Consider the following 27941-nt stretch of genomic DNA (forward strand, 5'->3'; position numbering starts at 1 on the left):
AAGGAGTAAGGAGATGACTTCACTTAAGAGGGCTCTACGTAAATGTTTCTAGTTTTACAGATGTATTTTAAATATTACTCGAGTGATTGTATAACATGCATAAAATTCTCAACAATGCAGAAATGAAGGCATGTAATTTCCTCCGGGATTACTAAAGTATAAATCTATTTATCTATCAAATCTTTATTTTGTCAAGATCATGAAAATGGATGGAAAAAAATCAGTATACATTAAACTTCTAAATGTATATTGTATTTTATTTTAACATCATAACTATAAGGTTAAATGATAAGTAAGAAATAAATCAACACACATTTTCCGTGGAGTTGCTTTTACGTTTTTCCGGTCGTAGCGTTACGTAACTTTATGACGTCATACGCAATTGGCGCAAACACTGCGCCCAGGCGTTGCTCGCCCACAACTTCACAAGGTCGTTGTCGTAAGCATCTAGCCGCAGCCATGATGTCGCTCGCTGCCCGGTCAGGGGCTTTTTCTCCTTATTTGCAGGCCACAGCCTTTGCGGTGGCGGGGCCCCTGAAGGCTCTGGTACCGGGGGTCGTTGTGAAGACGGAACAATTCGTCTTGGATCGGAAAAAACAGTTCTTGTGCCGCGAATCGCTAAGCGGTCAAAGCCCAAAGACGGGGCCTGCTGTTACAGTTAGCATCAACGGTGAGTACTACCAGCGTCCGCTAGCGCTAGCGCTAGCCGGCTAAGGCTCGTCCTTGTTTTTTTTACTGAAACATTTAGACTTGACGAGTGAGATTCGCGAATTATCATGCTATCGAAAACGAGTTCTCTGATTATTTAAGGTTCAAATATATAGCAGCCGGTGATTTAAGCACTGGCTGCTCCAAACCAAGCTAACGTTAGCAGCTAGCTAGCGTTAGCTTGGTTCCTAGTGACCTATAGTTGAGGTCAGCTTTAAATACGGTTAACGTTATATATATATATATAATATATATATACATATATTGTGTGTGTACCAGACTGAGCATATATTTATGGGCTAGTTAAAGTAGATTTTATTCACGTTTTATTCACTCGGAGTCGTCTTAACTTCACGACATTCACGCCAGAAAGGGACGCTTAACGCTTGTTTGTTTGTTCTTCTACTTCCGCCTTCCGTAAATGTTGTGCACTGATTGGTCACTCGAGTGTTTATAATGTACTGAAATATAATCAATAAATTACTGATGAGGTGCGCCTTATAGTGCGGAAAATACTGTATTATTAGTCTTATAGCCATGAAGGTTTTTGAGATTACTTTTTTTTTTTTAGATTAAAATCCTTTTTGTTGGGTTGTTTTCACCTGAGTTCATCTATGGAGTCACTGATGACCAGTTTATTTTGCCTCCAGGTGGTGCAGGAGTGCGGTTTGCCCACACTGACATTAGGATACCAGACTTCTCTGACTACAGGCGCGAGGAGGTGCGGGACGCGACAAAGTCCTCTAAGGACAGCGGTGAATCCAGAAGAACCTTCTCTTACCTCATCACCGGCACCGCAACGGTGATTGGTGTCTACACTGCCAAAACGGTGGTCACTCAGTTTGTGTCTTCAATGAGCGCGTCCGCGGACGTCCTGGCCCTGTCCAAGATCGAGATCAAGTTAGGCGACATTCCCGAAGGCAAGAACATGACCTTCAAATGGAGGGGTAAGCCGCTGTTTGTCCGTCACCGTACGGCGAAGGAGATCGCCGCGGAGACAGCCGTGAACATTGCAGAGCTGCGAGACCCTGAGCACGACAAAGACCGGGTCCAGAACCCCAGGTGGGTGATTGTTCTCGGAGTCTGCACACACTTGGGGTGCGTGCCCATTGCTAACGCTGGCGACTTTGGGGGTTACTACTGCCCCTGCCACGGCTCTCACTACGACGCCTCAGGACGCATCAGGAAAGGCCCCGCCCCCCTCAACCTGGAGGTTCCCTACTATGAGTTTCCAGATGAAGAGACTGTGATCGTTGGATAAATAACGCGCTGTGCTGCGCTCACTGTCGGCTTGATCCTTCCATCTGTGAAGAAGGAGTTAGTTTCAGCTGCCGAACGTCGACCCGCTCTCTTCTCTGGTTGCCTGACTGTCGATTCACCGTGAACAACAACATAACCACCGGTGTTGGTCATCCCTGCTACCGCCTGTATTTAATGTAATAAATCACGTCACAGAGTGAAAACAAGCGTGAGCTGAGTTTCCTTTTGATGGCAAATCATTGAGAATGTGTTATCTTCATTTAAGTCGGTAGACACGGGGCAGATAGCGTTGTTTGTTTATTGTGTAAATTTAAGAAATGTCTGCTTATCCTGTCCATCTCTAGCAAAGTTCAAATATTAAATTCGGGTCTGATTATTAAAGAGTTTTATTTTACTTGACACCCGGGTCTCTCTTTCCTTACATGAAGTTATTTGGATGAAGCTATAGCAGGATGTTTTGTGGATGAAGTCACGTGATCTGGGTTTTAACATTTGTACGCGAGTCTCTGCTGTCAGGTAGCGCCTAGCATCAAACGGAATGTAAAAATAGTTAAACTACAAAAATGTGCCTTCACAAGCAGTAAAGATGTTTTACTGATATTGTCCTTTGGGAATATTTAAGACTGATTGAAAAAGTTGCAATTTAAAATTTTTTAATGGAAGTTCTCATCAAACCGGAAAGACCAACAATTTATAATTTAATTGGTGATCAAACTGCAAATGCATTCGGTCCGTAGAACAAACGAGCACTGGTGGACTCGAGTGGGAGAAACGGGTTCAGAAATGTAAAGGTTCATCTCTGCCTCCTTCCCCTGAAGACACACGGCAGTGGAAACGAGAGATGCAGCAGTACTGCAGATAAGAGAACATTTTCAGCACCATAGATGTTAAATCTGTAAGAACTGGGAAAAAATGCGGGTGATTCGTAAAGAATTTGTTTAGTGGTAATGGAAGGACCGGAAAAAAAAAACCTCAGCACAAAGCAACACTTCAGTCGAATAAATACACAGCTGTGTTCAAAATAATAGCAGTCCGACGTCAATAACACGATAAATCACTTTTTATCAGAATTTCAACTTCACTGCAAGTAATTTTCTAGAAGGTTTAGTAAATACAGAAAACCAACAGGAACTAATTAGTACATGAGTTTCAGGAACATGGGATCTTCAAACATTAGTTTATTTGAGATTGGAAATAAAGATGTCGACACTACTTTTTTTTAACCTCTACTGTGTAATTAAAAAAATTTTTTGAACATTTGCAATGTCTTCTATTTACATTTCATTGACGGCGATCAAAGTTGCAGAATCACATTCTTTTTCAAAAAATTTTTTTTTACATTATATATAAATATACACACACACACATACAGTATATGTGGTAGTATATTCCAATGATCCAGAACCTCTATCCATCTCCATGTGCTTCTAGAGACCAAACTGGACTCCATTTGTCAGTTTTGGAATGGAGGTGAATGGACTGTATTCTGGATGCAGAGAACCTTATATTGTTTCAGCATTTGAAGCATTGATTATTTAATGTGAGTGTAAGAGCTGGTGGCAGATGAAAAACACCATCCCTGGGAATAAAGCTTCAGGGACGGAGGAAAATGAGCTGAAGACGTAAACAGCACTTTATCATGAGCAATTAAAGGGAGGCGGTAATAAATCAGAGCTGCTCTCCGTGTCACATTCGTTAATGACTCGGCCTCTTAATGCTGAAATGAATTATTTACAGAGCACAGAATCAAATCAAACAGGAATAAATCTGTTTGAGGGTAACGGAGCTGCAGAAGCAGCTGCATGGAGGTTCACGACGCGTCGTCTCTGTCAGAGGCTGAGGGATGTGTGAAGTCCTTAAAGCCCACTGATGAGATGAAGCACACAGTCCACAGCTGAGGTTCACCTCTGTGGGTGAGAAACAGTCATCCTGACTCACAGGTGTGATGCTGCATTTGTTGGGTTGTATCACCTCACAGTAAACCTCAGCCCACTGGAGAACCAAGACTTAAAGCCAGCTTTAATTATAATCACATTACTCACACGTACGTCTGTACTTGTGTCAGTGGTGCACCAAAAATGTAAGAATTATTTATTAAATCTATTTAAAATTGTAATTTAAAATGAAATACATTTCTTTATAATTGTCCTTAATGTACAAGTATTGTTATAATATATCTTAAGTGCAGGTAAACCTCAGTTTACATCGTTTCAAGTGACGTCGTTCTTGATTATACGTCGGGTTTCAAAATAAACAAACAGAAAAATAAAAATCAAGTTTAAATCATTTTTTTCCACTTACAAATAATAGTGATTTCTGTATTTGTTTAATAACATTAAAAAAGGGTCATTATTTTAAAATTCATTAATAAAAAAAGCGTCTGTGAGCCAGAGTTTGGTAGCAGTCAGCTCCTCCCTCCAATCAGGCACATTTTTTGTATACGCTGTAACTATGCTTCTTTTCTGGCTCAGGTGTTGATTGTTGCACATGCTGCTATAAGTTATGTTTTTTTTTTTTTTGTATATGTTAATGTGCTTTGTATGTTTTCCTAAATTTCCTTCTGTGTATAAATGAGTTTATCTGGCAGAAGCGTTATTTATTTAAACTTTTCTTTCATTATAGACAGTCTGCCACTGCTGTTTTGTTTTTATTGTTTTATTCTGCTCCATTTTTTTAGGTTATTGTGCTCTTATGTAGTTCTCGTAATTCTTCTGGGCTTGTATTTACCCCCCCCCCCCAAGACAATATACTGGACTGTGGCAGCAGTCTTGTTTTCCTTGCTGTGTGAGTGTGTGTCGGGTACTGAGCTTGGTGAGTGCTCTGGCCTCGATTGGCTACCTAACTGCGGTTGTTCTGGCCGTCCTGCAGTGCTCATGCAGGTAATTGAAAGCTAATAGGTCCATTGGTGTTTGTGTTGCTTGTTTTATTCTATTTTAATAACGTTTGTAGTCTTGGAAGATTCTCGTCTCCAACCATTATTTAACCGTCATTTGTGTCAATTTGAAATATCTGTGGTCTGCTAGTGAGCCTAGACGAGTTTCAGAACTTCTCGATTTAACATTCTCACACCGTGTTCTTCAGTTTGGCAGCGGCTACATACGGGAAATATCGCCAAATTGTATTCATAAATTTAGGTTTTTTTGTGCACTATATTAAAAAATTGTAAGCTTAAAATAGTTTCTTATTAACCATATTTCTATTCAAACTCATATTATTTATAACCTGGAGACAAGTTAATTCAACTTACAACGAGTCTTGTAAAACCAATTAACGAAGTAAGCTGAGGTTTACCTGTATATACGTATACATATACGTATATATATATATATATATGTATATATATATATATATATACACGTACATATATATATATACTGTATATATACACACAAATATATTAGCAGTAGGCTTTTTGGTGAGCTGTAAATGTTACTCAATGTGATCTGAATGGAGCTGAAAGTTTAACACAGGGTTCTCAGGAGATCCTAGATTTAGATTGTAGTAGCAGAGAACGCGATGCTCATTGTGCTGTTCCTGACCTGAGGAGTCGCAGGAAAGTCCTCCATCTATGTCCTTTGTGGTGCTCTGGGGGTGGGGGTGGGGGGTCATCCGGTTCCCAAAATACTGGAGCTTTGGTTTGTCACTTTTGGCTGACATCAAGGGGTCAGAGGGTATCCCGTTTGGTGGACTTTGGATTGCATCTCCGCTGTTTGCAGATGATGTTTTCCTGTTAGCTTTATTGTGACATGCTGCTCTCTGCAGTCCAGGCACGAGTTGCATCCCAGAGGAGGTCAAATATTGCTAGGAGGGCATCAGGGGCTTTAAGCAAGTTCACATGTGGGGGAAGAAAGGACCAGAAGACCAACCGATGGATGGCAGCAGCACCTGTAGTTTGGTTCTGTTATGTTTTGTTAATCCCTCTTTATTTCATGTGAAATAAACCTTTTCATCATTCCTACAATTATTTACTTTGACAGTCGGTGTTGCATCCGTTTGTGTGGGTTTTGAAACGTTAAAGTGGTGCCCAGTGATTTATTTTCTAATGTCTCCATTAAACCTTCACAAGATAAATGAAGACGTTTGTGTTCAAATGTTTCTTGCATTTAGTTTCTTTATATATCAAGTCAGATGATCTGTATTACACCGAATCACAATAGATAAATCATTCAGTTATGGCTTATAACGTTGTCTGTCGGTTACCATAAGTAGCTTCGCTGCTGTTAAGTGTATGAAAGGGAACTCCAATGAAGACAGACATCCTCTTAGACCTTTCAGCCTGTTCACATCAGCTTAACTTTCTCTTCCACTGATTTGATTATAATCATAAATGTGTCATCTTCATTCATTCAATGATCCACAGGTCAGTAACCTCTCCACACCTTTGCTGTAAAGATAAAAAGACAGCGTTTAAATGTTAACGTGCGTGGGGTGTTTGACCGATCGGTCATGTTCTCACACAAACAGACATAGACAAGGTTCCTGTGAGGCTGTCTAAACAGTAACCAGGCAACACGGTCAAAGAGCAGCGGTCCACCAGCCTGAACTTTGTTCTCAAGGTAGTTTCTGTGTGAAATCACAGACTCACCGTCACTCCTGATCTCCACCAGAGACCATCACACAAGTAAGTGCTAGATCAAATTACTACGTAGTTACTATTTCTATATAGGTTAGAGTCGTTTTGCTAGTTCATTTGACATAAACTGTTGAAGCTACATTGAAGCTAGTCTGCTGTATGGCTGTGTGTTATTGTTGAGCCCTCCACACTGCACTGCTTTGGTCGACACTTTCACTTAACACGTCATTCTAATCTAATCACCCTCAGTAAACCCTTCCTCATCCTAATCCGTGTCATAATCTCCATCTAACTTGTCTGTTTTAGTAGAATTACTATCCGTTATCATCGTAAGGGAGCACACAACACTTTCATTTAATATTAAACACTGAAAAATTGTCTTTTTTGATGATTAATGTACAGGACACAATTATTAGAAACTGATCTGTAGATAAATATCCAAATTTCTTTGATCAATGTGTACAACTATGCTACTTGGCCATTGAATGGCAAAATCACAGTGGGGTCAGTGGATGTTGGGGCACATAGTGCACAGAGGTCACCATCTGTCTGCAAAGAAGTTGATAGTTACAGACCGTACCCCTCCTCCATTCTCCAATGTTGATATTTAATTCTGACTTTTATGTGCAGCCATGTTTTGACCGGTGAGTTCTCTTACACTGCTTTACATACAAACACAACAGCCAACCATCCTGTTAGTAGGAAACAGTCAAAATGACATTAAAGTCTCTCACTAACTCACAAGTGTTCTTCGGAGCAATGAATAAAACATCATCAAACACAACTCCAGCTCTTCAGCGTGAGGCGTCCTCCCTCCGGGTCAGGAAAGCACTCAGTTCACCTCAGAAGACCTGCTACCAGTCTCTGAGCCTGACTGGATGCTTGAGGAAGAATGTTTTAATGCATTTTGAAGCTTTGTTTAACTGTTGTATGACAGAGTACCCTGTGTTGCTCATTCAAAACGAGTTCAGACTACTTAAGTCTACCTCGGGTTATGTCGTTCTCAATAATACGTCGGTTTTTCGGAAATTCACGGAAAAATAAAAATCAATTTTAAGTCACTGTATTCCAAATAAAGTCTGTCTGCCACAAATTCTGGAATTGCACAATCATTAATAATTAAAATCACATAATATCATGCTATTGTACAATAAATCAGAGTAAAACATATAATATCATATTATTAGCCTGTAGCAACCCCCGTGACCCACAATGAGGAAGAAGTGGCTGAAGACGAAAGTGAGATTCTTTTTCTGTACTATATTAAAAAATAAAAGTTAATTGTTTGTCAGTTTAAAATAGATTTGTATTAACCCAATATCATTCAAATACATTCATGGATAAATTTCAGTACACAACTGGGAATGGTTATCTTTAGTTTAGCCTGGAGACTAGTTTATTTGACTCACGTGATTTTTCGATTTACCTCACTCCTCCTGAAGTAAGTTAACAATGTAAACTGAGGTTTACCTGTTTAATTGTTTGTTGTGACAGATACTGCAAATAATCCTCGTTAGATTCGATCCCCCCTATCTCTGAGACTTCTTCTGTGTGCAAGAAGTTACAGAACTCTAACAGATGGAATGGTTTTTAGATTTTTGTTGGTTCAAATTGTCCCTTGCCCCTAAAGTTCCTGCTTTTTTATGTGAATGTCGTTTGTAATTTATCCAAATGTCCTTCATTTCTCTGTAGATATGTTTCACGCCTGGATCCTCTTTTCCCCACTCCTGTTAGGTAAGTCCACCCACAACGCATTTACAGACTGCATTAACAATAATTCTAAACCAGTCTTTCTTATCATTCAGGAGCAAGTTCCTTCATGATCCACAACACCTACCACCGTCTGTGTCTGGAGGACTCTGCAGCCACAGGCCATGTCCTGTTGAAAATTTGCAACCTGGACTCAGAGTCCCAGCAGTGGGTCTGGATCAATCAGGGCATGCTGATGAGCGCTGCTACCTCCAGATGTTTGTCTACCCAGCAGAGAGAATCTGTCCAGACCCTGCAGTGCCGGGGTCCGAAAGTAGATGCTGCAGCTTTTATGTGGGACTGTGATAGGGATATGCTCATCAGCAGGAACACATCAATGCTGCTGTCAACTGATGGACGGCAACTAATCATTACACATGACAGCAAACACTCAAAATGGCGATCTCTGGATGAGGGGAGCATCTGCCAGGAACGACTAAGTGAGCAGAAAGACTGTCATCTGGACTATTTGGAGTGTTATCAATGAGGGCTTTCACATCCCTGTCAACAGGCTTTTACAATTCCAACCCCAACAATTCCAACCCCAACTTGTTCCAATTGTTGGGGTTGAGTTGTCAAATTGGGGTTGGTGTTGTTGGAGTTGGTGTTGGCAAGTTGCAGTTGTTATTGTTGGGGTTGGTGTTGTTGGAATTGGAAATTGGGATTGGTATTGTTAGGGTTGGGGTTGAGGTTTGTAAATTGGGGTTGGGGTTGACAAGTTGGGGTTGGTATTGTTGGAGTTGTGGTTAGCATAATTAGATTTTGGAAGTTGATGTTGGTATTGTTGGAATTGGAAGTTGGGATTGGCATTGTTAGGGTTGGGGTTGGGAATGTGGGGTTGGAATTCTTATCTACGAAAACAAATATAACACAACAAACACTAACTTGAACAATACCCAACAATAATGGCTTCCAAAGTGACAAATTGAAACTGAAACTATTTTACATGTGGCAGCTTCTATCATTTACCGATGTGTCTAATGAACCGTTTGAAGACTAGTAGGTAACCACAGAAGAAGCTTACACATTGTTTTCTTTGCGTTGTTGTTCCTCTAGGATCCAGGAGAGCATCTGATCCGGGAAAGTCTGACGCTTCAGAGAAGCAGACAGAAGAGCTGGACGCCATGACAGAAGAAGAGAAAGCCTACCTCCGCTGGTTCTACCGCACAGAAGACCGTAAGTCCTGCTGCTCAAGCCGAGAACGTTCATCACAGAACCAGATAGAAAGGCGAACAGCCACTCACACAATTAAGTCAAGACAATAAAGAGACATAAAACAGGAGAGGAAAGCCACCACAAACGTTATGTGTTATACAGTCGCGTGTTCATCAGTCATCTTCTTACTGTTGCAGAAACCACATGGACGTTCGTGTTGCTGGGGCTGGCATTCTTCTGCCTACTTGTAGGCTTCTTACTGTTGGGAATGGGAGCCATGGCCAACAAGTATGACTGGAACTAATTCAATAATAATTACTTATCTACGAGCTATTATTGTTTGGTTCATACCATAATTCCTGGACAACTGAGTGCACCTGATGTAATGTGAGATATTAATACAGGAAGATGGTACACAGATTTAAATTTTTTTTATCTGCCTCTTTCCCGAACAATGCGTGTAACACGGCAGTAAAACAACGCAGTCATTTCAAACGTGTCGCCATCGATTCTCTGATGCTAAGCTAACGTGCAGCAGCTGTTTCCTACTTCAACAGCCAGGTCGATTGTCTGTAAAAGTTGACAACATGTGACTTTTTTTCACGCGTTTCCCATCATGAGGGGTGTGCGTGCTCAAAACACAGTCAAACTACGGTACAGTCTTCCTCTAAACATTGTCTCCTCCACCTGTCCGTTCTATGCCAGGGAAGAGCAACCCCTAGAGGCCGTTAGCCTGTAAAAATCTACAGATTAGCCATGTTGATTAAATCACAGCGTTCCAAGCATGTGAAAAAAAGTTGCGGTTTATAGTCTGGAATTTATGGCATTCTAGAAAAACTACGTATCCCAGCTGATATTGGGCTTGACAAGCCTAAAGAAGTCAGTGTTTTATCACAGGACCAATCATAACAATCAATCACACCTATAATTACCCTATTTTCTGGACTATAGAGCGCACCTGTGTATAAGCCGCAGCCGCTCTTTTAAATTTTTTTTAAAAAGATACACAAGCCAGGATTTGAAAGTAATTACCAGTTACTAATTTGTCGTGCGTGTTCTATCTGCTAAAGAAAAAGTAGCGTTGGCTATTCTTCTTTACATTTATTTTTCATCTATTTTGATTCTAATTCCGGTTAGAGCACCCTTAGTGGTGGAAGAAAAATCCACAAAATAGCCGCACCTTTGTACTACCCCTAGCAAAAAGTATGAAGTCACCAGTCTTGGAAAAGCATTCACTCCGACATTTCATTATTTAGAACAAACTCAGATGAAAAGCATGAAAAAATAATGAATTTTTACAAAAGTGCAACACCTTGACATTCAGAAACATTAAAATAAATGAAGAAAAAACATTGTGGTGGTCAGTAAATGTTACTTTTATAGAGCAAATAGTGATTCTATACTTTTTTCTAGGGGTAGTATAAGCAGCATGGTTCAAAACCTAGGAAAAAAGTAGCAGCTTATAGACCAGAAAATATGGTAGTCACATGTTGCGGTCATCTCCGGGGGAGTCAGGGTGAGGAAGGCTGTGTGGAAATTTAATCAAATGTATTTAAAGCACTGAAAAACATAACCCGACCTGTGAACAGTCACATCACCAATTATCGGCAGACGCTTTACTGCTTGTTTACAACCCGACGACTGACATCCTGTCTGTTTCATTCAGGAACAGGAAGAAGATTGCAAAGTATAAGGCGGCGGCGGCGAAGTCTCAGAGGAGCGGTGGAGAAGAAATGATGGTCATTTCAGCCGTCAGAGACGACGACGGTGGCGCTCGCTCTCTGCCCATCGACATTCAGACGCAGGCAAGCAAGGCATCCCCATCCAACGGTGGGGTGGGCGAGCTCGGGACCGGAGACATCATGGTCACCTGGAAGGATGGCAACACGTCCTGCTTGTACCCAGATCCAGCAGCAGGGGGCGTCGACCAGGAGGAGGAGGTCGTCACCGAGGTGGACGCTGACGAAAAAACGATGGCGATGGAGTGAAAATCAGATTACCAAAGATGTGAATGAGAATCAGTTTATGGCAGCGTTACGGAGTTCCTCTTTGGTTGTTTATGAAATGCTCCACCCACAGGGGGCAGTATCATCCATAAAATGATGAGTCAGCCCCTGGTCATCGCCACAACCGGTAGTTTTATTGTAGGCGGGATGTCAAAGGGATGTACAATCTGTTTAACTGCATTCTAACAGGAAGGAGAAGGGCACTAAATGAATCAGAAATGTCAAGATATGAAATATAATGTGTAATATTTTTTTTAAAAATAAAGTATTTGAGGTATATGATATGTACGTGGTTCTGCATCAGAACTGAACACATATTGAGGATGTGGTCCTATTCTGGCAGTCTGAACCCCAATGCATTGTGGTCCGTGATGAAGGACGAGCTGATGCAAATCATGTCCGCGTTTCTCACCTGTCCAGGTAACTGTAGGTAATGTTTTCACTCCTGATCCTAACTCATTCGTAGATTTGTTGCCAGGGGAACCATAAAGTGTCTTAAAAACTGAAAGCGGGTTCGTTTCACCATTCACACCACATCCATGGAAAAAACAACAACAGCGTTTTATTAGGATTTGAATAAATATAACAACATAAAGTAGGTTTCAGTCCAACACAGGGTCAGGATTGTGTTTGACATTGTTGTGTCTACATTTATGTCATGTTGTGTTGATTTGTTTGTGTCTACTTCCAGCCTAGTCATGTGACACCAGCAGAGACTGATCCTAGCTTACTGTAGCATCACAGCGTTAATTAAATGATGAGTACACACATGCACACACACACACACACACACAGATAGTGTTGCCATTGGAACACATAAGGGTTCTGTGCGTCTTGCTCTACGGTTCCTCTCCAGTCCATAACCTGGTCCACGCTGGTCTAGAACCAACCACCCTCTGGTTCCAGAAACAATCTGTTGTGTGTGTCTTTAGCTTACCTCTCATGGTAATGGCAACAACAAAAAAAGTCTGGATGCACAACCTTGTGTCCACTTGTGTGGCTGGACCCCCTGTGTTGGGGCTGGAAGCAGTCCTTTACTATAGTCACCGTAAGGATGGGGTTCCAGTCTGGTGCCTGGAAATGATCCTTTTCAGGAATAAATAGGGGTTCATTTTAATGACCAGTAAATATTATTTCACTTGCATATTTGGTTGGTCCATTACTTCGAAAGTTCAGTTCAGGTCAGCAGAAACATGTCTGACTATCCGCGACCCTGTTGGTATTGTTCTAGATTATTTTTAACTTGATCCTGTCAGGGGGGGGTATCAGAAGATCTTGAAGCCTTTGAGTAGGGTGAGCGTGGCGGCCCTTCTTTTACTCTGAGCTCTGGACGTCTTCACGGTGACCAGCTTGGCGGTGGCGGGGGCCGGCAGCTCCTTGTAGCAGGGGGTGGTGAAGGTGGGGACGTCGAGCAGAGCTTTGTCCTCGCTCAGGCAGACAGCCGGGACCAGGCGGCTTCTCTCGCCTCCCCTCCTCGCCCTCCTCACTGCCTCGTAGAAGACGTGCTGCACAGACAGGAAGTCCAGACAGGCCGACACCTCGAAGAACAAACAGCCAAAGCGAGACGCCAGGGCCTCGGCGTCGCAGCGGCTCACCTGCCTGAGAGGAAACCAGGTGTCACGTCATTGATTTGATTGATTGCAGTACTTCTGTCGACACACTCAACAACGAGTCAGTTCACAGTTTGCAGGTATGCTGAAGCAAACAGACCACAAGACGATTGGAATCTCAGGTCACGGTTCTGCTGGACCCTATCCCAGCTGGCTATGGGCTAGAGGTGGGGTAGACCCCTGATGAAATGCCAGCTCATTACGGGGCCAACAACCACTCACACACTCAGATACCGACCTATAGCGGTCCATGTCCAGCTTGTTGCCCAGCAGGATGATGGGGGTGTGAGTTCTGAAGGTCTTGTTGTGCAGGGCGAGGGTTTGCAGGTAGGGCTGGCAGCCTCTGAAGCTCTCCAGGTTATCAATGCTGTAGACGATGAGGAAGCCGCTGGCCCATGACAGGTAGCGCTCGCAGTTCCCTGGACCATTCTTCACACACACACACACACACACACACACACACACACACACACACACACACACACACACACACACACACACACACACACACACACACACACACACACACACACACACACATTAGAAACCAGTGTGTGTCCGTCTGTCACGATGACATCAGAGTGTCTCTTCACATTTAAGTCACGGTTTAAAGGTGAGGTTTAGCCTTAGTCTGGAGACTTGAACCAAGTGCTAGAGTGTCCCTGGTGGATGGAGGTCTTATGTTTGACCAGCAGGAGTCATCACTCACCCACAAATACTAAAATCTAAAACAACCACGTCTGAATCCTAATGATTAGCACAGATTCGTGACTTTTACTTTATGATTTTATTTATTACTTCAAGTAGGTCAATAATTCATGTGTTTGGGAAGAGAATTAAAGTCGAAGTTCCCGGTCTGGGCCGGTGTCGGACTGACTGTTGATAACATCTCAACCTTTTCCTCACACTGGACCAGGAACCATGACTCTATTCACGTCACATGACCCACATTAAAAGTAGATCATGATTAATTTAATATAGAAAACTGGAACGACTGATGATTAATAAAGCTTCACACTTTCATGACTTCATGTTTGGTGCCTTTAATCACATCAGTGCCTTTTCAGGTCAAGACACGCGTTTTGTGTTCATTTATGTGTGTGTGTGTGTGTGTGTGTGTGTGTGTGTGTGTGTGTGTGTTCATACCCTGTCACAGGTGTCCATCAATCTCACTGTGACGGGTTGATTGTCCACAATCTCTTCTGATGAAAAGATGTCCTCTAAAACGACAGACACACACACACACACACACACACACACACACACACACACACACACACACACGGTCAACCATCATGACGTCACTGACATCACTGTGAGTTCTACACCTTATAGTAGAATTGCTTGATATTTAGGAGGAGGAAGGGGAGGAGGAAGAGGAGGTGGGGGGCTGCTGACTGTCTGTAGGTCTGGTGCTGCATCTGATCCCAGTCTGTAGATCCATCAGAAACACGATCCTGCTGATGCAGGTGATGAAATCATCCCTCTTGACATATCCATGACATCACCGGCAGCAGAAACCAGTGTCTCTGCTGTCTGGGACATTTACCCATGATGCACAGCAGCACAGGATCTAATGTTAATGAATCCAGTGGTGTAAAGATGTCTCACCTAGATGGGGGTCGTATTCGCCGATGAAGCGCTTTGTGAGGAATTTGACCGTCAGGGCTGTAAAACAATGAAAACATCATGTGACCCAGGAGTCAGGAGGAGAGCAGAAACGGTTAACTCATCTCCAAATTCCTTTTTGTTCCCCATCTAAAATAATAGACCAAATACCATACAAGATGTCACTTAACCATCAAAACATTGTGTTTCTATTACTCATTTGTTCATTTGTAGTATTTTAAGCTCAGTGCTGAGTTCTTTTTCCCCTCAAAGACATTAACCTTCTGCTACGAGTGCAGAAAGGTTCCCATCATCCGACTCTTATTAGCCTGGAAGCATAATTTGAGTAAAAACAGAATGATTATCGTTATTACTCACAGAGCAGATAAATTGAGACACTTTGATGTCACATAAGTCAGAGGATTACATTTGATTTAGTGACACAGAAGTCAATGAATCCCTTCCTTCTTGACGAGCAGCCGGTTGGAGGGTCAGCTACAGATTTAACACACTCGGTCTCAGGATGCGGTTGAGGATCTAAAGCGTCACCTGATTTCCCGGAGCCCATCATGCCGAGCAGCACCAGGTTACAGTCAGCTGGACTTCTCTCTGGAGCCGCTGCTGGCTTCACTTTCCCAAACATCAGTGCCATGTTAGTCCCACAAAAATCATTTCTGGTGTGTGTGGATGATTCTCAAGTGGATAAAAATATGCTTTCACAGAGGCAGGCAAGACATGAAAAATGCGTGTTTATTTTTCATGCAGATGAGCATTAGAAAAAGAAAAATGAGGATTTGTCCATGTATCCGAGTGGACTGAACACAGTCTGTTCCAGACACTGAGAAGTTATCACTATGTCATTCTTGTGCTCCCATGAGAGTTAAGAACAGTCTCGTGTGCAACGGATGCACTGACCTCTCCTTTTTAGGACAAAGCCAAACCAGGCCAATAAACCTGAACCTTAACACGGTGCATTCACAGCTGGATCAGAGTCTCCTCTCATTTCTCAGGCCTCTGAGCTGCCTTTAGTTTACATAGGCCTACATATGTTTGTTATTAGGAGTGTTTCCCGTATAGGACCACCCCCCCATACAAGTCCCATAAACTCTGTACAGACCAGGATTTTAATATCTAATGCTGTGAGTCCCTCTAATGGATTCATCGCTCTTCTATATATAATTATATTGTATTAAATACGTGTTGATTATTGAATGAAGTAGTTTCTTATTTTTCTCTCCTTCTCCATCACCTGAGAGGTCTTGACTGGAGGCACAGCAATGAATATCGGCTACAAACACATCGATGTTCATGAGGTCACGTGAGGTCTCGCACCATCCTGTCAGGTGACCCAACACCTGACAGGATATACACACTATAATGTGTCTCACGACCAATTTATGCTCCCTCTATGCAGGTAAATAGGTATGTCTATCTGCTGTAGCTTACGTACTTCATCTAGACCTACGTCCGTCCTTCCTGTTGACGTCAATACAACATTAGGGCAGGGAGGAGTTCAACAACAAATATGGTGGAGGAGGAGGTCGTTGTCAAGTGCCTAGAAATTCAGAACAGCTGCTTCAAGACTTGTCAAAGACTTTTGTTTCTTTACTTCTTCATTGTGTACAAACGTATTTGCATTGCTTGGATTAGTAGCTACACTGCCCCCCCATCAGTACCTCTGGAAACTTGTACAGATTAAACACCAGATGTGTGAAAGGTTCCATCTGTATCTGTCGTCAGTGTAGAACTTAAAGAGCAGGACCTCCTCCATGGGCACAGACCCAGACCTCCTCCATGGGCACAGACCCAGACCTCCTCCATGGGCACAAAGCCAGACCTCCTCCATGGGCACAGAGCCAGACCTCCTCCATGGGCACAGACCCAGACCTCGGCCCGCTCACTTGGACTGGTTCCATTCAGCTCTTCCCTAGAGACCCTTCAATAAGGAGCACCAGCTTTGAAGACACTGACCTGTGTGTGACTGGAGCAGGGTCATGTCTAATGCTGTCAGAAACTTGACCACATCAGACACGACCATGTACACAATGATGAAGACTCGCTGAAGGTTTGGGCTAAAACGGTTCCCCGTGGGAACCAGTTCCAATGTGAAACAGTAAGAACTTTTAATCAAAGTTCTTATTCTTATGGGGTTTATAAGTAAATTTCAATTGCACTCAAGTGAAATTTAAGTTTCCATGGTGGTGACAGTCTCCGTAGTTCCTACCTCATGGGCTACTCTTCCTGTTGGGCTACACCATGGAGAACAGGAAAGAGGGCGTCCTACAGGTTCTGTGTGGAACCGACTAACTGATCTCCTTCTGGACTGGTTTGAACCCACTTGGAAAGTTCTCTTTTCACCCTAGAGCTGGTCTACAGCACCTTTTAAGGGGTTGTAGTCATTATAATAGGTAAGTAACATACAGCACTTAAAGCAAGTGTTTATCAAAGATACTCAGGAAATAAGAGACAAGTCAGCTGACCTGGTTTCTGTAATAATATAATGTGTGGTTAAGTCTATCAGCTGTAAGCTACTAGGTGTATTTTCAGACATGTTCTGTTATCATAATGAGTTCTTTCGAAACAATTCTAGTACATAAATGTCTTGTTAAGTGTCTGGTGATCAGCTGTTGCTAGACAACATCTTTTATTAGTTATCTGTATACACCTGTCCTTTCCCTTGCCTCTTTCATCACACCTGACGTCTGACAGGAGCCTCACAGTTCCAGAACATCTGCAGCAGCCATCTTTGTCTCCTATAACTGCAGATAGCAGAAGCACATCTGTTGTGAGTCGTAGCTAAACTCTATTTCTTAGTAGCATCGTCTTCGTCCGGTTCTGCCCTTGTTTGGCAGAGGAAATGCATTCTAACTGCTTATCTTTTTTAATTGATCTTTCCTTTTTTGTTCCCCTTCTGTAAATTAACGTGACTTTACCCTGTAGTGGGTAAACGTTCCACTTTGCCCCCAGCTGTACACAACCCAGGAGAGCCCTCGACTCTACTGCTCCGTGTGCTCAAGGACAAACCCTCAGCTGTTCCACAGCTAAGTCCTCGGCACATTCGCAGCCACCCTGCATTATCTGGCTCGTCTTTCTCCTCTGGCTGCATGTCACAATCCGCTGGAAGTGAGTCACACGTCCGTCCGCTATGTATAGAGTGTGTGCTTGGAGCTGTGGAATCAGGCAGGGAGTAGCTGGGGTCAGCTTCATCTCCTAAACACCAGCCATTCAGCTGCGCCGGTGAAGTGCTACAGATGTGCACTACTCTGATCTGGATCTTGACGGAAAACAACAGGAGTGTGTGGTTGAGCTAGGAAGTCATGAAGACGGAGGTGATGGAGTCCAGCCGCTGTCCCCACCCGGGCCAGGAGTCGACATGCTGTCAGGAGGCGCACCACCTGAGGGTCACCATTGACAGCAGCTCCTTCACCGTGGATAAATCTCTTCTGGCAGACAACTGTGAGTACTTCAGAGCCTTGTTCCAGTCAGGAATGCGAGAGTGCCAGCAGGAGGAGGTCCGCCTACAATGTGTGGGGGTTCTGGGCTTTTTGATCATGGTGCAAGTCCTTAACGGGGAGCGCCCGGTGCTGAACGACGACCAGATCGTGGAAGCCATTGAGTGTACGGCGTTTCTGCAGGTGCCAGCGCTCACAAAGCACTTAATCAATGTGATCAATTCTGAAAACTGCCTCCTCATGTATCACACAGCGGCCACCTACGGTGTGTGGGAGCTCTTCCACAGCTCAGCCTTATTCATCAGGGACATGTACGCCGACCTGAAAGAGGACGTTGTCACTTTACCCAACAGCATGATGGAGTACATTGAGTCTCTGCTCCCCAGCAGCTACGTGGCCGTCTGTAGCCACTCGCCCTCCACTGAGATGTTGGGGGATCTCCAGAGGACGGTGTGCTACCTGGATGAAGACACCCAGGAATGGAGGGTCCTGACACATCTACCTGTCAGCGCCAGCACCACCATGGCGGGCTTGGCAGTCCTGGAGAACAGACTTTACATCTTCGGAGGAGTTCACGATGTTAGCAAGAAGGTAGTAGAAAGCGGTTTCTGTTACGACCCTGCAGCTAACATGTGGACCACCATCTGCGGCCCTCAGCAGCCACGCTATAACTTCACTTTGATAGGTCATGACGGTTGTCTCTACGCCGTGGGAGGCGAATATGACATGAAGGCCCTGTCGTCTGTGGAGAGATACCAGGCATCCAGTGGAAGCTGGAGCTTCGTCTCGCCCCTCCCGTGCTCTGCAGCCTCCGTGGTGAACGCTGTGGCCACCAACAGGATCTTTATCTGTCTCTGGAAAGGACAGGGGGCCACAGAAATACACGAGTATCTGCCTGAATGTGACCAGTGGCTCCTCGTCACCACACTCGTCCGTCATCACAGTTACGCCCTATATATGGTCGCCCACAAGGATAATCTGTATGTGATGCGTAACGGCCCCGGTGATGACTTCTTACTGTGTGTGATGGACCGTTACAACCTGAGCTCAGGCCAGTGGACGGCCATATCAGGTCAGTACGGGAACAGCAAAGGATCTCTGTTCACCGCCGTGGTGCGAGGAGACTCTGTGTTCACGCTCAGTCGACACGTGACCACCGAGTACTCCATCGAGGATCATATATGGAGACCGAGGCGTCACATGAAAGGTTTTGGCAGGATTGGGTCTATATATACTTTCCTGATGAGGCTGCCTAAAGCCACAATCTCCCTCACGGGAACCCCTCCAGGTCGGACACAGGACCAGATTCTCAGAGTCAGTCCCATATTATCGTCACAATGCTCCGATCACACGTGAAAGTCCTTACGGGATGGAACTTTTAGAAGACTAGTTATGTATGTTTCATGATTTCAGCCATTCAAATCCCACAAAGGTAACAACGATCAGGTAAACACATGAATATAATGAATGTAACCTATAATAGTGGGACTTAAACCTTGTTAGAATAAATAAAAACAGGTTAAATTGATTCTCTGGATCAGAAAGTTTTCTTAACGTCTCAGTTACGTTGATTTATTAGTTATATGTGGCTGACGTAGCAACATGGAAGCATGAAGAACCTGACTGATTTACACACATTACACAACATTAGCACAATATTTGTTTGTGGATCAGCAGCACTCCTGCATTGCATGATTGTACATCGTGTATCTTTGTTTCACAAGCAGACGAAGCCTGGTGTGTAAGCTAACATGCTTGGGTATGGTTGATGGCTAACTAATGGATTAGCTGGATGAAAGAAGCTCTGACTTGTTGCTCTGCTGTCGATCTGGTTCTCTAATTGGATTATAAGCAGCTCCAAACCTTACGCTCCAGTTTTAGCTTAATGCTAATGCTACTAGCTGACATCACGGGTCGTCCTACCAACATTCACACTTCATAACCACAGAATGTGAACACAACTTATTTTAGTCTAAGTTAAACCTGTTGTTCAATACACTGGGGCATATGACCCACCCAACTCTGCCAATGATTGGCTTGTACTTGTTACCATAGTGATCATAGTTGGTTAGGTTTAGCTATGAGGTGTGATGATTGAATTATGTGTTGACTGAACAGTGGGATGAGTGTCTGCTTGAATATCTTTATGGGAGCAGCGGGATGTGAGCGTCAGGTGGTAGATAAGAGACAAACAAGACAGCGTGATGACGAAGCTCTTTAATAAATCTGTTCAAATAATAATCAATACCCAGATCACTTCTGTTTCAACCAATTCGACTACAGGTAAACCTGTTCTTACGGCGTTAATCGGTTCCAAGGGATGTGATGTAAGTCATGAAACGACGTTAGTTGAATTAACTCCTCTCCAGACTAAACTGTAGATAACCACTCCCAGTTCTGTACTGAACTTTATTAATGACTGTATTTTAATAATATTTAGTTAATACAGTAATCCTGGGGTGCACTGGCATTGCTCCCGGAGTTTGACACGCTTCACGCTCTTAGTCAGCTGGGATAGGCTCCCGCACAGTAACATGATGCTATGTGCTTTAAACAGTTCAGTAGTGATTTTATGATTCAAATATTTGTGACAGACAGACGTGAAGTTGGTTAAAATCTAGTAAAAACTTGATTTTTATTTTTCCATGTTTTTGAGAAATATCATCGTATAATTGAGAACGACATAACAATGTAAGCCGAGGTTGATCTGTAATCTACAAATACACAGCCAGACATTTGACACCATAACAACATGGACAGAGAGGTTCAGTCAAGTTAGATTAAATAATATGGGCACCATCATGGTGATAACGTCATATTCCCATTATCTAATTATAATACATCAACAGTGAAGGCCACACCCACGTTGTCTCTGTGGCTTTAACATGAAGCAAGTCAGTGTGTGTGTGTGTGTGTGTGTGTGTGCGTCTGCTGTCACACCACACGCGTCATCAGCTCCTCCAGTGCCCGTTCTCTGTGGTTCTCGTGGACCAGCAGGACCTCCTTGATTGCGTTCTGCTGGAAGCCCATCTCATTGAACTGACTCAGCAGCTGGAGGAACTCCTCAGCCTCGGGAAGAAGAAAGGTCAACAGGGTTACACTGAATGTTTGGTGTGTGTGTATGTGTGCTACACGTTACATGCTAGCTTAGCATGTAGCAGTTAGATAGGACACAGTTAGCCTTGGGGTGTGATCCTGAAGGACCTTACCTTGGTTTCACAGTTCTGAAACATCTCCAGCGCCTCTTCTACCTGAGCCATATCGTAACCCCGCTGACACAGGTGGTCACAGGACACCAGGTAGCTCAGGATCTGTGAGACACCAAGGGATAATCTGTGATTGGTGGTTGTATTTGAGTTTACCACTAAGTAAATATAAATCTTTTCTGTCAACATTCCAGTGTTTCTACAAATACTTTCAAGACAATGTTGTGTTAACACTAAAGAGTTGTTTTTCACAGACTTTTGGAGACCTACAAGATGTCCTCAGCGCTCAGCGAGTCAACCACCAAACAGTGCCCAACCAATCCCAGTCTCTGGATAGATAGCATAGGCTGACCCTCATCACGTGACCCCTGGAACAGGATCACATGGGCTTCATTATTCCTCAGTGACCTGAAATGTTCTGTTGTCTGGTTGAAGCCTGTGTTCTCTGATGAAGACCGTCTTCTTCTGGTCTTGATCACTATGGTTAATGAATCCATATCTATCTTGTTAGAATAGTCTGCTCTCCCACACACAGCCATGAGACAGAAGCAGTAGAATATCTACACATAGCTTCAGTAAAATGACTGAAGAGGTGTGTGTTATTGCTCTTCCAGTGTTTGTAACCTGAGCAGTTCTTCATGGGCAGGCTACCAAGTCTCTCTGGTCACCATTTCTCCCCCAGTACATTTCCCGTTTCTCATGTGAAACATCTTTCCAGCCCCACATGCCCTCTTCCCATCAACTCTGGGAATATTATGGGAAGACAAATAACAGGCGACAGGCTGTTGAGACTCCAGGGTCTATTTTTACACTAGCTTACGAGGCTTAGTTTCATGTATTTTTGTTTCATTCCTATATCCCTACTTTTACACTGAAGATCCAGGATGAAATTGAAAGGTGGTATTCAGAAGGCAAACCCACAACTCTCCAGTACAGAGCTGGAGTTATGGTGTTTGACTTCTTCTCAACATTTCATCATTTTATGAGCCACAGTTTGAGAACATTTAGCTGTTCTGAAACTAACAAACACGAACAAAAACTTTTCCCATCACAGATGAAATTCTGAAAGAAGGAGACAAGAACATATTGTGAACACATGTTCAAAAAGGTGATGAACGTGGGACTATAAAAATAAACCTGTGTTGATGTCACTGCCTTACAGACTTGGTCATGCTGTACCTCCAGTTGAGGAGGGGGAACGGTGGTCTTGACTAGTCAATCCTGGGTGACCTGCTGATGGTATAAGGTCAACATGGGTAAGAACTAGAATGTGTCACTGATTCCTATTCAGTCGAACCCGGGGTAGGACGACTCTCTGCACACATTGAATGGTTTGTCAGGCAGCTCTGTTTCATGTCCCTTTGGAACGAGCATTTCCTGTTTATGAAGTTGACTCATCTAACACAACCACGTCCAGATCAGGTTAGCAACCACTGGTGGTGACAACTGGACAGCAGAGGTCAGCATTTCATTGGTTCTTACATCATGTGTCTGTGACCCTGACTTACGTGGTCTGGGGTCTTCTGGCCCGTCTTCTGCAGGGCGATGATGGCGGTCTGGAGGGGGTAACCTCGGGCAGTGATGGCTTCCAGTAGTTCTCTCTCCTCTTGGCTGAGAGCTGACAGGAGCTCTGCTGAGGAGTCAGGTCCAGAGATGGGGGGGTCATGGTCGGATGAGTGTCTGTATGAGTCTGGGCAGGGAGACTTCTAGGAGGCAACAGACTGTAATGAACGAGTGGCTCCTCAGAGGGGGGGACCAGCTGGGGAGCTTCTTTGACAGCAGAGGTGAGTGGCAGACGTCCAACCCACTAATCTGGGTGAATGTACAACGTGGCTGGATTCAGGAGCAGACTTTACACCGGCTATTTATATTAGAGTGAAGACCCCTGAAAACATTGTAGACTTGGGAACTGAAAAACAACTAGACTGTCTTCTCTGTAATGAGGTGTTGGTGCTCAGAGACAGAATTATAGTACAGCTAAAGGACATGTGGCCAACATGACTGTAAATGAAGGCAAACTAATTGTGCTGCCATACACAGAGAGACTGTCCACGCCAGGCTTATGTGTGGATGTTAAAAGTAGACGTCAGGAGTAATGCCCCAGGCTTTAGGCTGTATTCATAGTGTGTCCCTGCAGACCAGAGGCAAGGCTATCTATACCCCAGAGCATTAACTCCTCTCCCCTCCGCAGGCTGCATGGACCACTTCATGGAGGCAAAACAAGGTCTTTGTACTGAAGCTGTGGCTCAAATCAAAGATACGTACCCTAAACTTAACCCTGACCCTAACATTAACTTTAACCCCAACCCCTAACCCTAAACTCTAACCCTAATCCCAATCTTAATTTTAACCTTAACTCCAACCCCAACCATAACCATAACCTCTTAAACCTAAGCCTAAATGTCATTTTAACTCTTACCTTAACCCTATCCCTAAAGCTAACCCTAAACCCTAACTCTAACCTTAACCTTAACCCTAACTCTAACCTTAAGCTTAACCTTAACCCTAACCATAATCCCTAACGCTAACCTTAACTCTAACCCTAAACTCTAACCCTAATCCCAATCTTAACTCTAACCTTAACTCTAACCCAAACCATAACCATAACCTCTTAATCTTAAACCTAAATGTCACTTTAGCCCTAACCTTACACCTGACCCACAACCCTAACCCCTAATGTTTACACATAACCCTAACTCTTAACCTTAACCCTTTACACATAACCCTATCCCTAACTCTAATCCTAACCCTAATCCTAACCTTAAAATAAACTTAACCCTAACCCCTAAACCTAAATGTCACTTTAGCCCTTACCTTACCCCTAACCTTGACCCTTAGCCCTAACCTCTAACCTTTACACATAACCCTAGCCTTTACTCTAACCCTAACCCCTAACATTTGCACATAACCCTAACTCTAACCTTAACCCTAACCATTAACCAAAGGATTTGGAATTAATACAAAATCAAATTCAAGAACTTTACACCTGACAGTCATGGACCCCTAATATTTCACCTACACATTGGCTATAGACGCAGGTTTTTAGCTGTTCGATCATTTTCATCAAGTTCTTCTGAGACAAATTTACAAAATCTAGAAAAAGTCCTGCCATTTTTAAAAACATTTTTAAAAAAAACAAAGAAGAATGAATGCTGTTGAGCCGGGTCCACTCCAGCATGTAGTTCCTCCTTGGACACCAAAGTCACTTGAAATCGGTTGATTCATTCATGTGTAATTAATGTTTAAAAGCAACAGAACAGCGTTGTCAGCGCCTCATATCAGTCTGCTGAGTTTGACACCGGGATGGCAACAGAAAAATGTTCTTTTTAGTCCAACTATTAATGTTGAACCAATCATGAGAGTTTCAGTCATTTATTGCCAATTTAGAGTGAAATTATTGATTAGAAAAATTACACTGACTTAACTTTAGCTAACATATTTAATAAAGCACAGGACAGAAAGGCCCGGGTGGAATCGAACTCAGGACCTTCTTGCACTACTAGTCATTGGTGTATAATGTGAACGATAACGGGTGAGAGAACACGGCCTTTTGGAACCCCAGTGTGAGAGCTGATGATAGATGACTGTCCACCGTGGACGCAGAGTCCATTAGGCTGAAGTGTCTTCTTGAATTTTGACATACAGTAATTCCAATTTATTCGTGATGCGATAGACAGTTTTATTGATCACTGCTTTGAAATGAAGTCGTTTCAATGCAAAAAATAAATTGGTTGGATTTTGCCATATCAGCTTTGCTGCACTGAGAATGCTGAGAAGCTTGTTTTAATGAGGAATAAGTGGAAGTATAATTAAAGGTGTTCCTCTTACCGTGTGGTTGCTGCTGTTTGACAGCCTGTCACCTCTACTGGCTTTGGCGATCGAGGTTCTCCCAGTTGTGGTTCTGGGTTCTGCTGGGCTCTTGGACTGGTCTGAACGGGGTTGGGGTTGTTTGGCGGTCTCCAACACTGACAGGGAGCTCTGTCGGAGATTCTTCCTGCGCTGGTGAGGCAGACTGCTGAGGCAGGTTGGCGGGTTCAGGAGGTTTGGGACAAAGGCTCTCTGAACTTTTCCCTGACCATGCTGACATGAGCTGGGGAGATGTTCTCCATTGGATGAATATGTCTCCGTGCCATGCTTCCATTTCTCCTCAGAGTTTGAGGCAGCAGATTTAGTGCATAGGACGGCGGGGTTGAGGCTGTTTGAACGTGGGCGAGGGTTGGGCTCCCAGAAGTCCGAGCAGTGCCGGCTGGCCAGGCGACTCTGCTGTGGGCTACTGAACATCATCCAGTATGGTGGACAGGATGGCTCCAGTTCTGATGAAGAGCAGAGAGGCTGATGATGGTTGGCGAGGCCGTTCTGAAGCCCGGTGAGTACCCAGTTCTCCAGGCTGAAGTCATACTGACATAAAAACAGACATGTCAGTGTTCTACCTGTCAACCCTGGTCATCATTTCCTTCCATTAGCATTGCTACATTAGCATGGTGTTTGTGTAGGTTTGCAGTTATCCAGGTCATGGTTATCCAATGCTGTTTAAATCTATCCGCTGGACTTTTAAGAAAGTTTCTTGAAACTGTCAAGAAACCTTCTTAAACGTCCAGTGGATTGATTTAAACTGCTTTGGATTAGCATGATGTATAAGTCTAGGCAGAGTCATACGTTCCAGTCAGAGGACCATGCATGAGGACCATGAAGATCCTTATCCATCAAATCATAGAGATACAGATTTCATCTGGATCGCATGTGAACAAGATGAAGACCAGCCTGGAACCATGAGGGTAAAAACTTTCTATCTGTCACTGCGGGAAAAGTTCAACATTGTTGTTGATGGAGCTTTCTTACTCTCAGTAAGAAATGAAATGGTAACAATACTAACAATGCTAAAAATGCAGTTGTAGCCATGTAGTTCTTCAGTCAAGTTTCAAAGTTATATCATGTATTTCTCCATCCTTTAGGTGCTAGAAAGACATACAAATACTGTACATCTGATGAACAGAGACTGGCTGGTGTGGACGGTTCAACCTCCCACCGGGAGACCACTCACCTCCGTCATCAGCAGCACGCTGAGGTAATCAGGAACCAGGACTTCCACATTGTCTGTGGCTCCATTTGGGGCCTCCTGAGGCATCTTCAGAGGGACGCCATCCATGCTGCAAAGAGACGCAATGGAGAGCAAACAGATCTCTCTTAGAAGCGTGACAGAGTTGTTCTTCTCTGGTTCTGTTACGCTGGTAAATACTAGCCTGGCATGCGTCCTACAGAGATAACGACACTGTCACGGTTCAAAGACAACAACCTGGATGTGTGACGCAGGACAGACACTCAGGCAGCTGCTGTCTGTCTCGGAGACACTAATCACGTCTTTGCCCCGTGACACCAAACGCTGTGGAGCCAGATGGTCCAGATGGTCCAGGCCCGGCAACAGCAGGGGGGTCCAGCAGCTCCTCAACTCAGAGTGTCATTGGCTCTGGACCTACATGACCTGCAGGTGATCCGACAGGTCCTGCCAAAGTGCTCCAATCAGCTCTCTCATTTGTAACACAACGTGTCGCACACAGCTGAGGCGTGTTTAAGGTTTAAAGTGAACTCATTCTAAATAGTGTGCAGACCGGTGTAATCTTTAAGATTCTCACTTTATTTTATATAAATCCAGATAGTTGTGGCAAAAAATACGACAATGAATGAAGCTAAAGAAAGAGAGTCGGGCTGAGATTCAGAAGACAGGATCATTTGAGTTGTCTGCTGACATTTGAGCCATTCAGATTAGCTTCTTTGCTAAGAATGGGAAGAAATAGAACCTCAACAGGACAAACTGTTGCTTTATTTTCAGTACATCCTCTGAAATGTTCATTTTTTTGTCAAAGAAATATTATTCTATGTCAGATTGTAAATGAATTAATCAGTTTTCTATTAGTACTCCTTTACGGTCTGTTTGTATGGTTGTGATCCTGGACAGGACGCTCTACAAATTATATCATATGAAAGTAAAATAAATGAGGCTTCAAGTTTAAAGAGTTTAACTTAAGGATCTCCAGCGTTCATGAATCAACCGCAGGCTCTATTTCAGGTGTGAGCGCCGCTGTGTTGCTCTGTACACGTGTTGAGTGGCGTGTGTCCGGGTACGGTGAAGCGTCAGCATCTTGAATAGTGTGTGTCCGGGTATGGTGAAGCGTCAGCGTGTTGAGTAGCGTGTGTCCGGGTATGGTGAAGCATCAGCGTGTTGAGTAACGTGTGTCTGGGTATGGTGAAGCATCAGTACTTGAGTAGCGTGTGTCTGGGTATGGTGAAGCATCAGTATCTTCAGTAGCTTGTGTCCGGGTACGGTGTAGCGTCAGTTGAGAAGCGTGTGTTCAAGTATAGTGAAGAGTCAAGTGTGTTGAGTAATGTGTGTCCGGGTATGGTGAAGCATCAGCGTGGAGTGTGAATTCTGAGGCTTACCTGTGGTGTTAGAGCTGCAGTCAGATGTGTCCTGGCCGCAGTGGAACTCCACTGAGACTGGAGGAGAACCACCTGGAGTACTAATCCACTGACCTACAGTAACCCTCCCGCCCCCACCCACACAGAGTCATTACACAAACAGCCTGGGAGACATCAGACTACGGTTCTCGTGATTAAGT

At 43.7% G+C, this 27941-nt stretch overlaps 5 protein-coding genes across 8 annotated transcripts; 3 read left to right on the forward strand and 2 right to left on the reverse strand.

Moving 5' to 3' along the window:
* The first annotated feature begins 409 nt into the window (after positions 1-409).
* Positions 410-2367, forward strand: uqcrfs1 (ubiquinol-cytochrome c reductase, Rieske iron-sulfur polypeptide 1). The gene is made up of 2 exons (XM_068314446.1): positions 410-670; positions 1359-2367. Exons 1-2 carry the CDS (start codon positions 460-462, stop codon positions 1967-1969), a joined length of 822 nt encoding a protein of 273 aa, XP_068170547.1. The 5' UTR covers positions 410-459; the 3' UTR covers positions 1970-2367.
* A 4150-nt stretch (positions 2368-6517) lies between these two features.
* si:cabz01068815.1 (solute carrier family 51 subunit beta) lies at positions 6518-11733 on the forward strand. Its single transcript, XM_068313272.1, has 6 exons — positions 6518-6589; positions 8234-8275; positions 8347-8730; positions 9347-9466; positions 9643-9733; positions 11112-11733. The coding sequence occupies exons 2-6, from the start codon at positions 8236-8238 to the stop codon at positions 11431-11433; spliced, it is 957 nt and encodes a 318-aa protein (XP_068169373.1). The 5' UTR covers positions 6518-6589; positions 8234-8235; the 3' UTR covers positions 11434-11733.
* Positions 11734-11991: 258 nt separating this feature from the next.
* rasl12 (RAS-like, family 12) lies at positions 11992-15546 on the reverse strand. Its single transcript, XM_068313283.1, has 5 exons — positions 15219-15546; positions 14673-14729; positions 14208-14281; positions 13300-13490; positions 11992-13050 (listed from the first exon to the last, which is right to left on the reverse strand). The coding sequence occupies exons 1-5, from the start codon at positions 15319-15321 to the stop codon at positions 12717-12719; spliced, it is 759 nt and encodes a 252-aa protein (XP_068169384.1). The 5' UTR covers positions 15322-15546; the 3' UTR covers positions 11992-12716.
* A 1670-nt stretch (positions 15547-17216) lies between these two features.
* Positions 17217-19610, forward strand: kbtbd13a (kelch repeat and BTB domain containing 13a). 2 transcript variants are annotated; one of them, XM_068318392.1, is made up of 2 exons: positions 17217-18125; positions 18375-19610. In XM_068318392.1, exons 1-2 carry the CDS (start codon positions 17987-17989, stop codon positions 19475-19477), a joined length of 1242 nt encoding a protein of 413 aa, XP_068174493.1. In that variant the 5' UTR covers positions 17217-17986; the 3' UTR covers positions 19478-19610. The 2 variants fall into 2 exon arrangements, with proteins under 2 accessions (XP_068174493.1, XP_068174492.1); XM_068318391.1 differs by having other exon boundaries at positions 17217-19610.
* Positions 19611-20332: 722 nt separating this feature from the next.
* On the reverse strand, positions 20333-27806 carry ubap1lb (ubiquitin associated protein 1-like b). Of its 3 annotated transcripts, XM_068313864.1 has the most exons (7): positions 27763-27799; positions 26621-26827; positions 26369-26474; positions 25156-25725; positions 22836-23033; positions 21331-21432; positions 20333-21190 (listed from the first exon to the last, which is right to left on the reverse strand). In XM_068313864.1, the coding sequence occupies exons 3-7, from the start codon at positions 26471-26473 to the stop codon at positions 21056-21058; spliced, it is 1110 nt and encodes a 369-aa protein (XP_068169965.1). In that variant the 5' UTR covers position 26474; positions 26621-26827; positions 27763-27799; the 3' UTR covers positions 20333-21055. The 3 variants fall into 3 exon arrangements, with proteins under 3 accessions (XP_068169965.1, XP_068169957.1, XP_068169973.1); XM_068313856.1 differs by lacking the exon at positions 26621-26827 and having other exon boundaries at positions 27763-27806; XM_068313872.1 differs by lacking the exon at positions 26621-26827 and having other exon boundaries at positions 25156-25640; positions 27763-27794.
* Between the last annotated feature and the right edge of the window lie 135 nt (positions 27807-27941).

Source organism: Antennarius striatus, chromosome 1 (assembly GCF_040054535.1).
Source record: "Antennarius striatus isolate MH-2024 chromosome 1, ASM4005453v1, whole genome shotgun sequence".
In the NCBI taxonomy this organism is placed as follows: Eukaryota; Metazoa; Chordata; class Actinopteri; order Lophiiformes; family Antennariidae; genus Antennarius; species Antennarius striatus.

Bases quoted from the DNA above. Each gene is read 5' to 3' on its own strand.
- uqcrfs1 (XM_068314446.1), top strand. From the start codon at position 460: ATGATGTCGCTCGCTGCCCGGTCAGGGGCTTTTTCTCCTTATTTGCAG. The intron at 671-1,358 runs GTGAGTACTACC...TTTTGCCTCCAG, and splicing joins TGTTACAGTTAGCATCAACG to GTGGTGCAGGAGTGCGGTTT.
- si:cabz01068815.1 (XM_068313272.1), top strand. From the start codon at position 8,236: ATGTTTCACGCCTGGATCCTCTTTTCCCCACTCCTGTTAG. The intron at 9,467-9,642 runs GTAAGTCCTGCT...TTACTGTTGCAG, and splicing joins GTTCTACCGCACAGAAGACC to AAACCACATGGACGTTCGTG. The intron at 9,734-11,111 runs GTATGACTGGAA...TGTTTCATTCAG, and splicing joins ATGGGAGCCATGGCCAACAA to GAACAGGAAGAAGATTGCAA.
- rasl12 (XM_068313283.1), bottom strand. From the start codon at position 15,321: ATGGCACTGATGTTTGGGAAAGTGAAGCCAGCAGCGGCTCCAGAGAGA. The intron at 14,282-14,672 runs GTGAGACATCTT...CTGTCGTTTTAG, and splicing joins CGAATACGACCCCCATCTAG to AGGACATCTTTTCATCAGAA. The intron at 13,051-13,299 runs GTCGGTATCTGA...GTTTCCTCTCAG, and splicing joins CTGGACATGGACCGCTATAG to GCAGGTGAGCCGCTGCGACG.
- kbtbd13a (XM_068318391.1), top strand. From the start codon at position 17,987: ATGAAGACGGAGGTGATGGAGTCCAGCCGCTGTCCCCACCCGGGCCAG.
- ubap1lb (XM_068313856.1), bottom strand. From the start codon at position 26,473: ATGGATGGCGTCCCTCTGAAGATGCCTCAGGAGGCCCCAAATGGAGCC. The intron at 23,034-25,155 runs GTAAGAGGAACA...GTTGCCTCCTAG, and splicing joins CAAACAGCAGCAACCACACG to AAGTCTCCCTGCCCAGACTC. The intron at 21,433-22,835 runs GTAAGTCAGGGT...GGTGTCTCACAG, and splicing joins GCCAGAAGACCCCAGACCAC to ATCCTGAGCTACCTGGTGTC.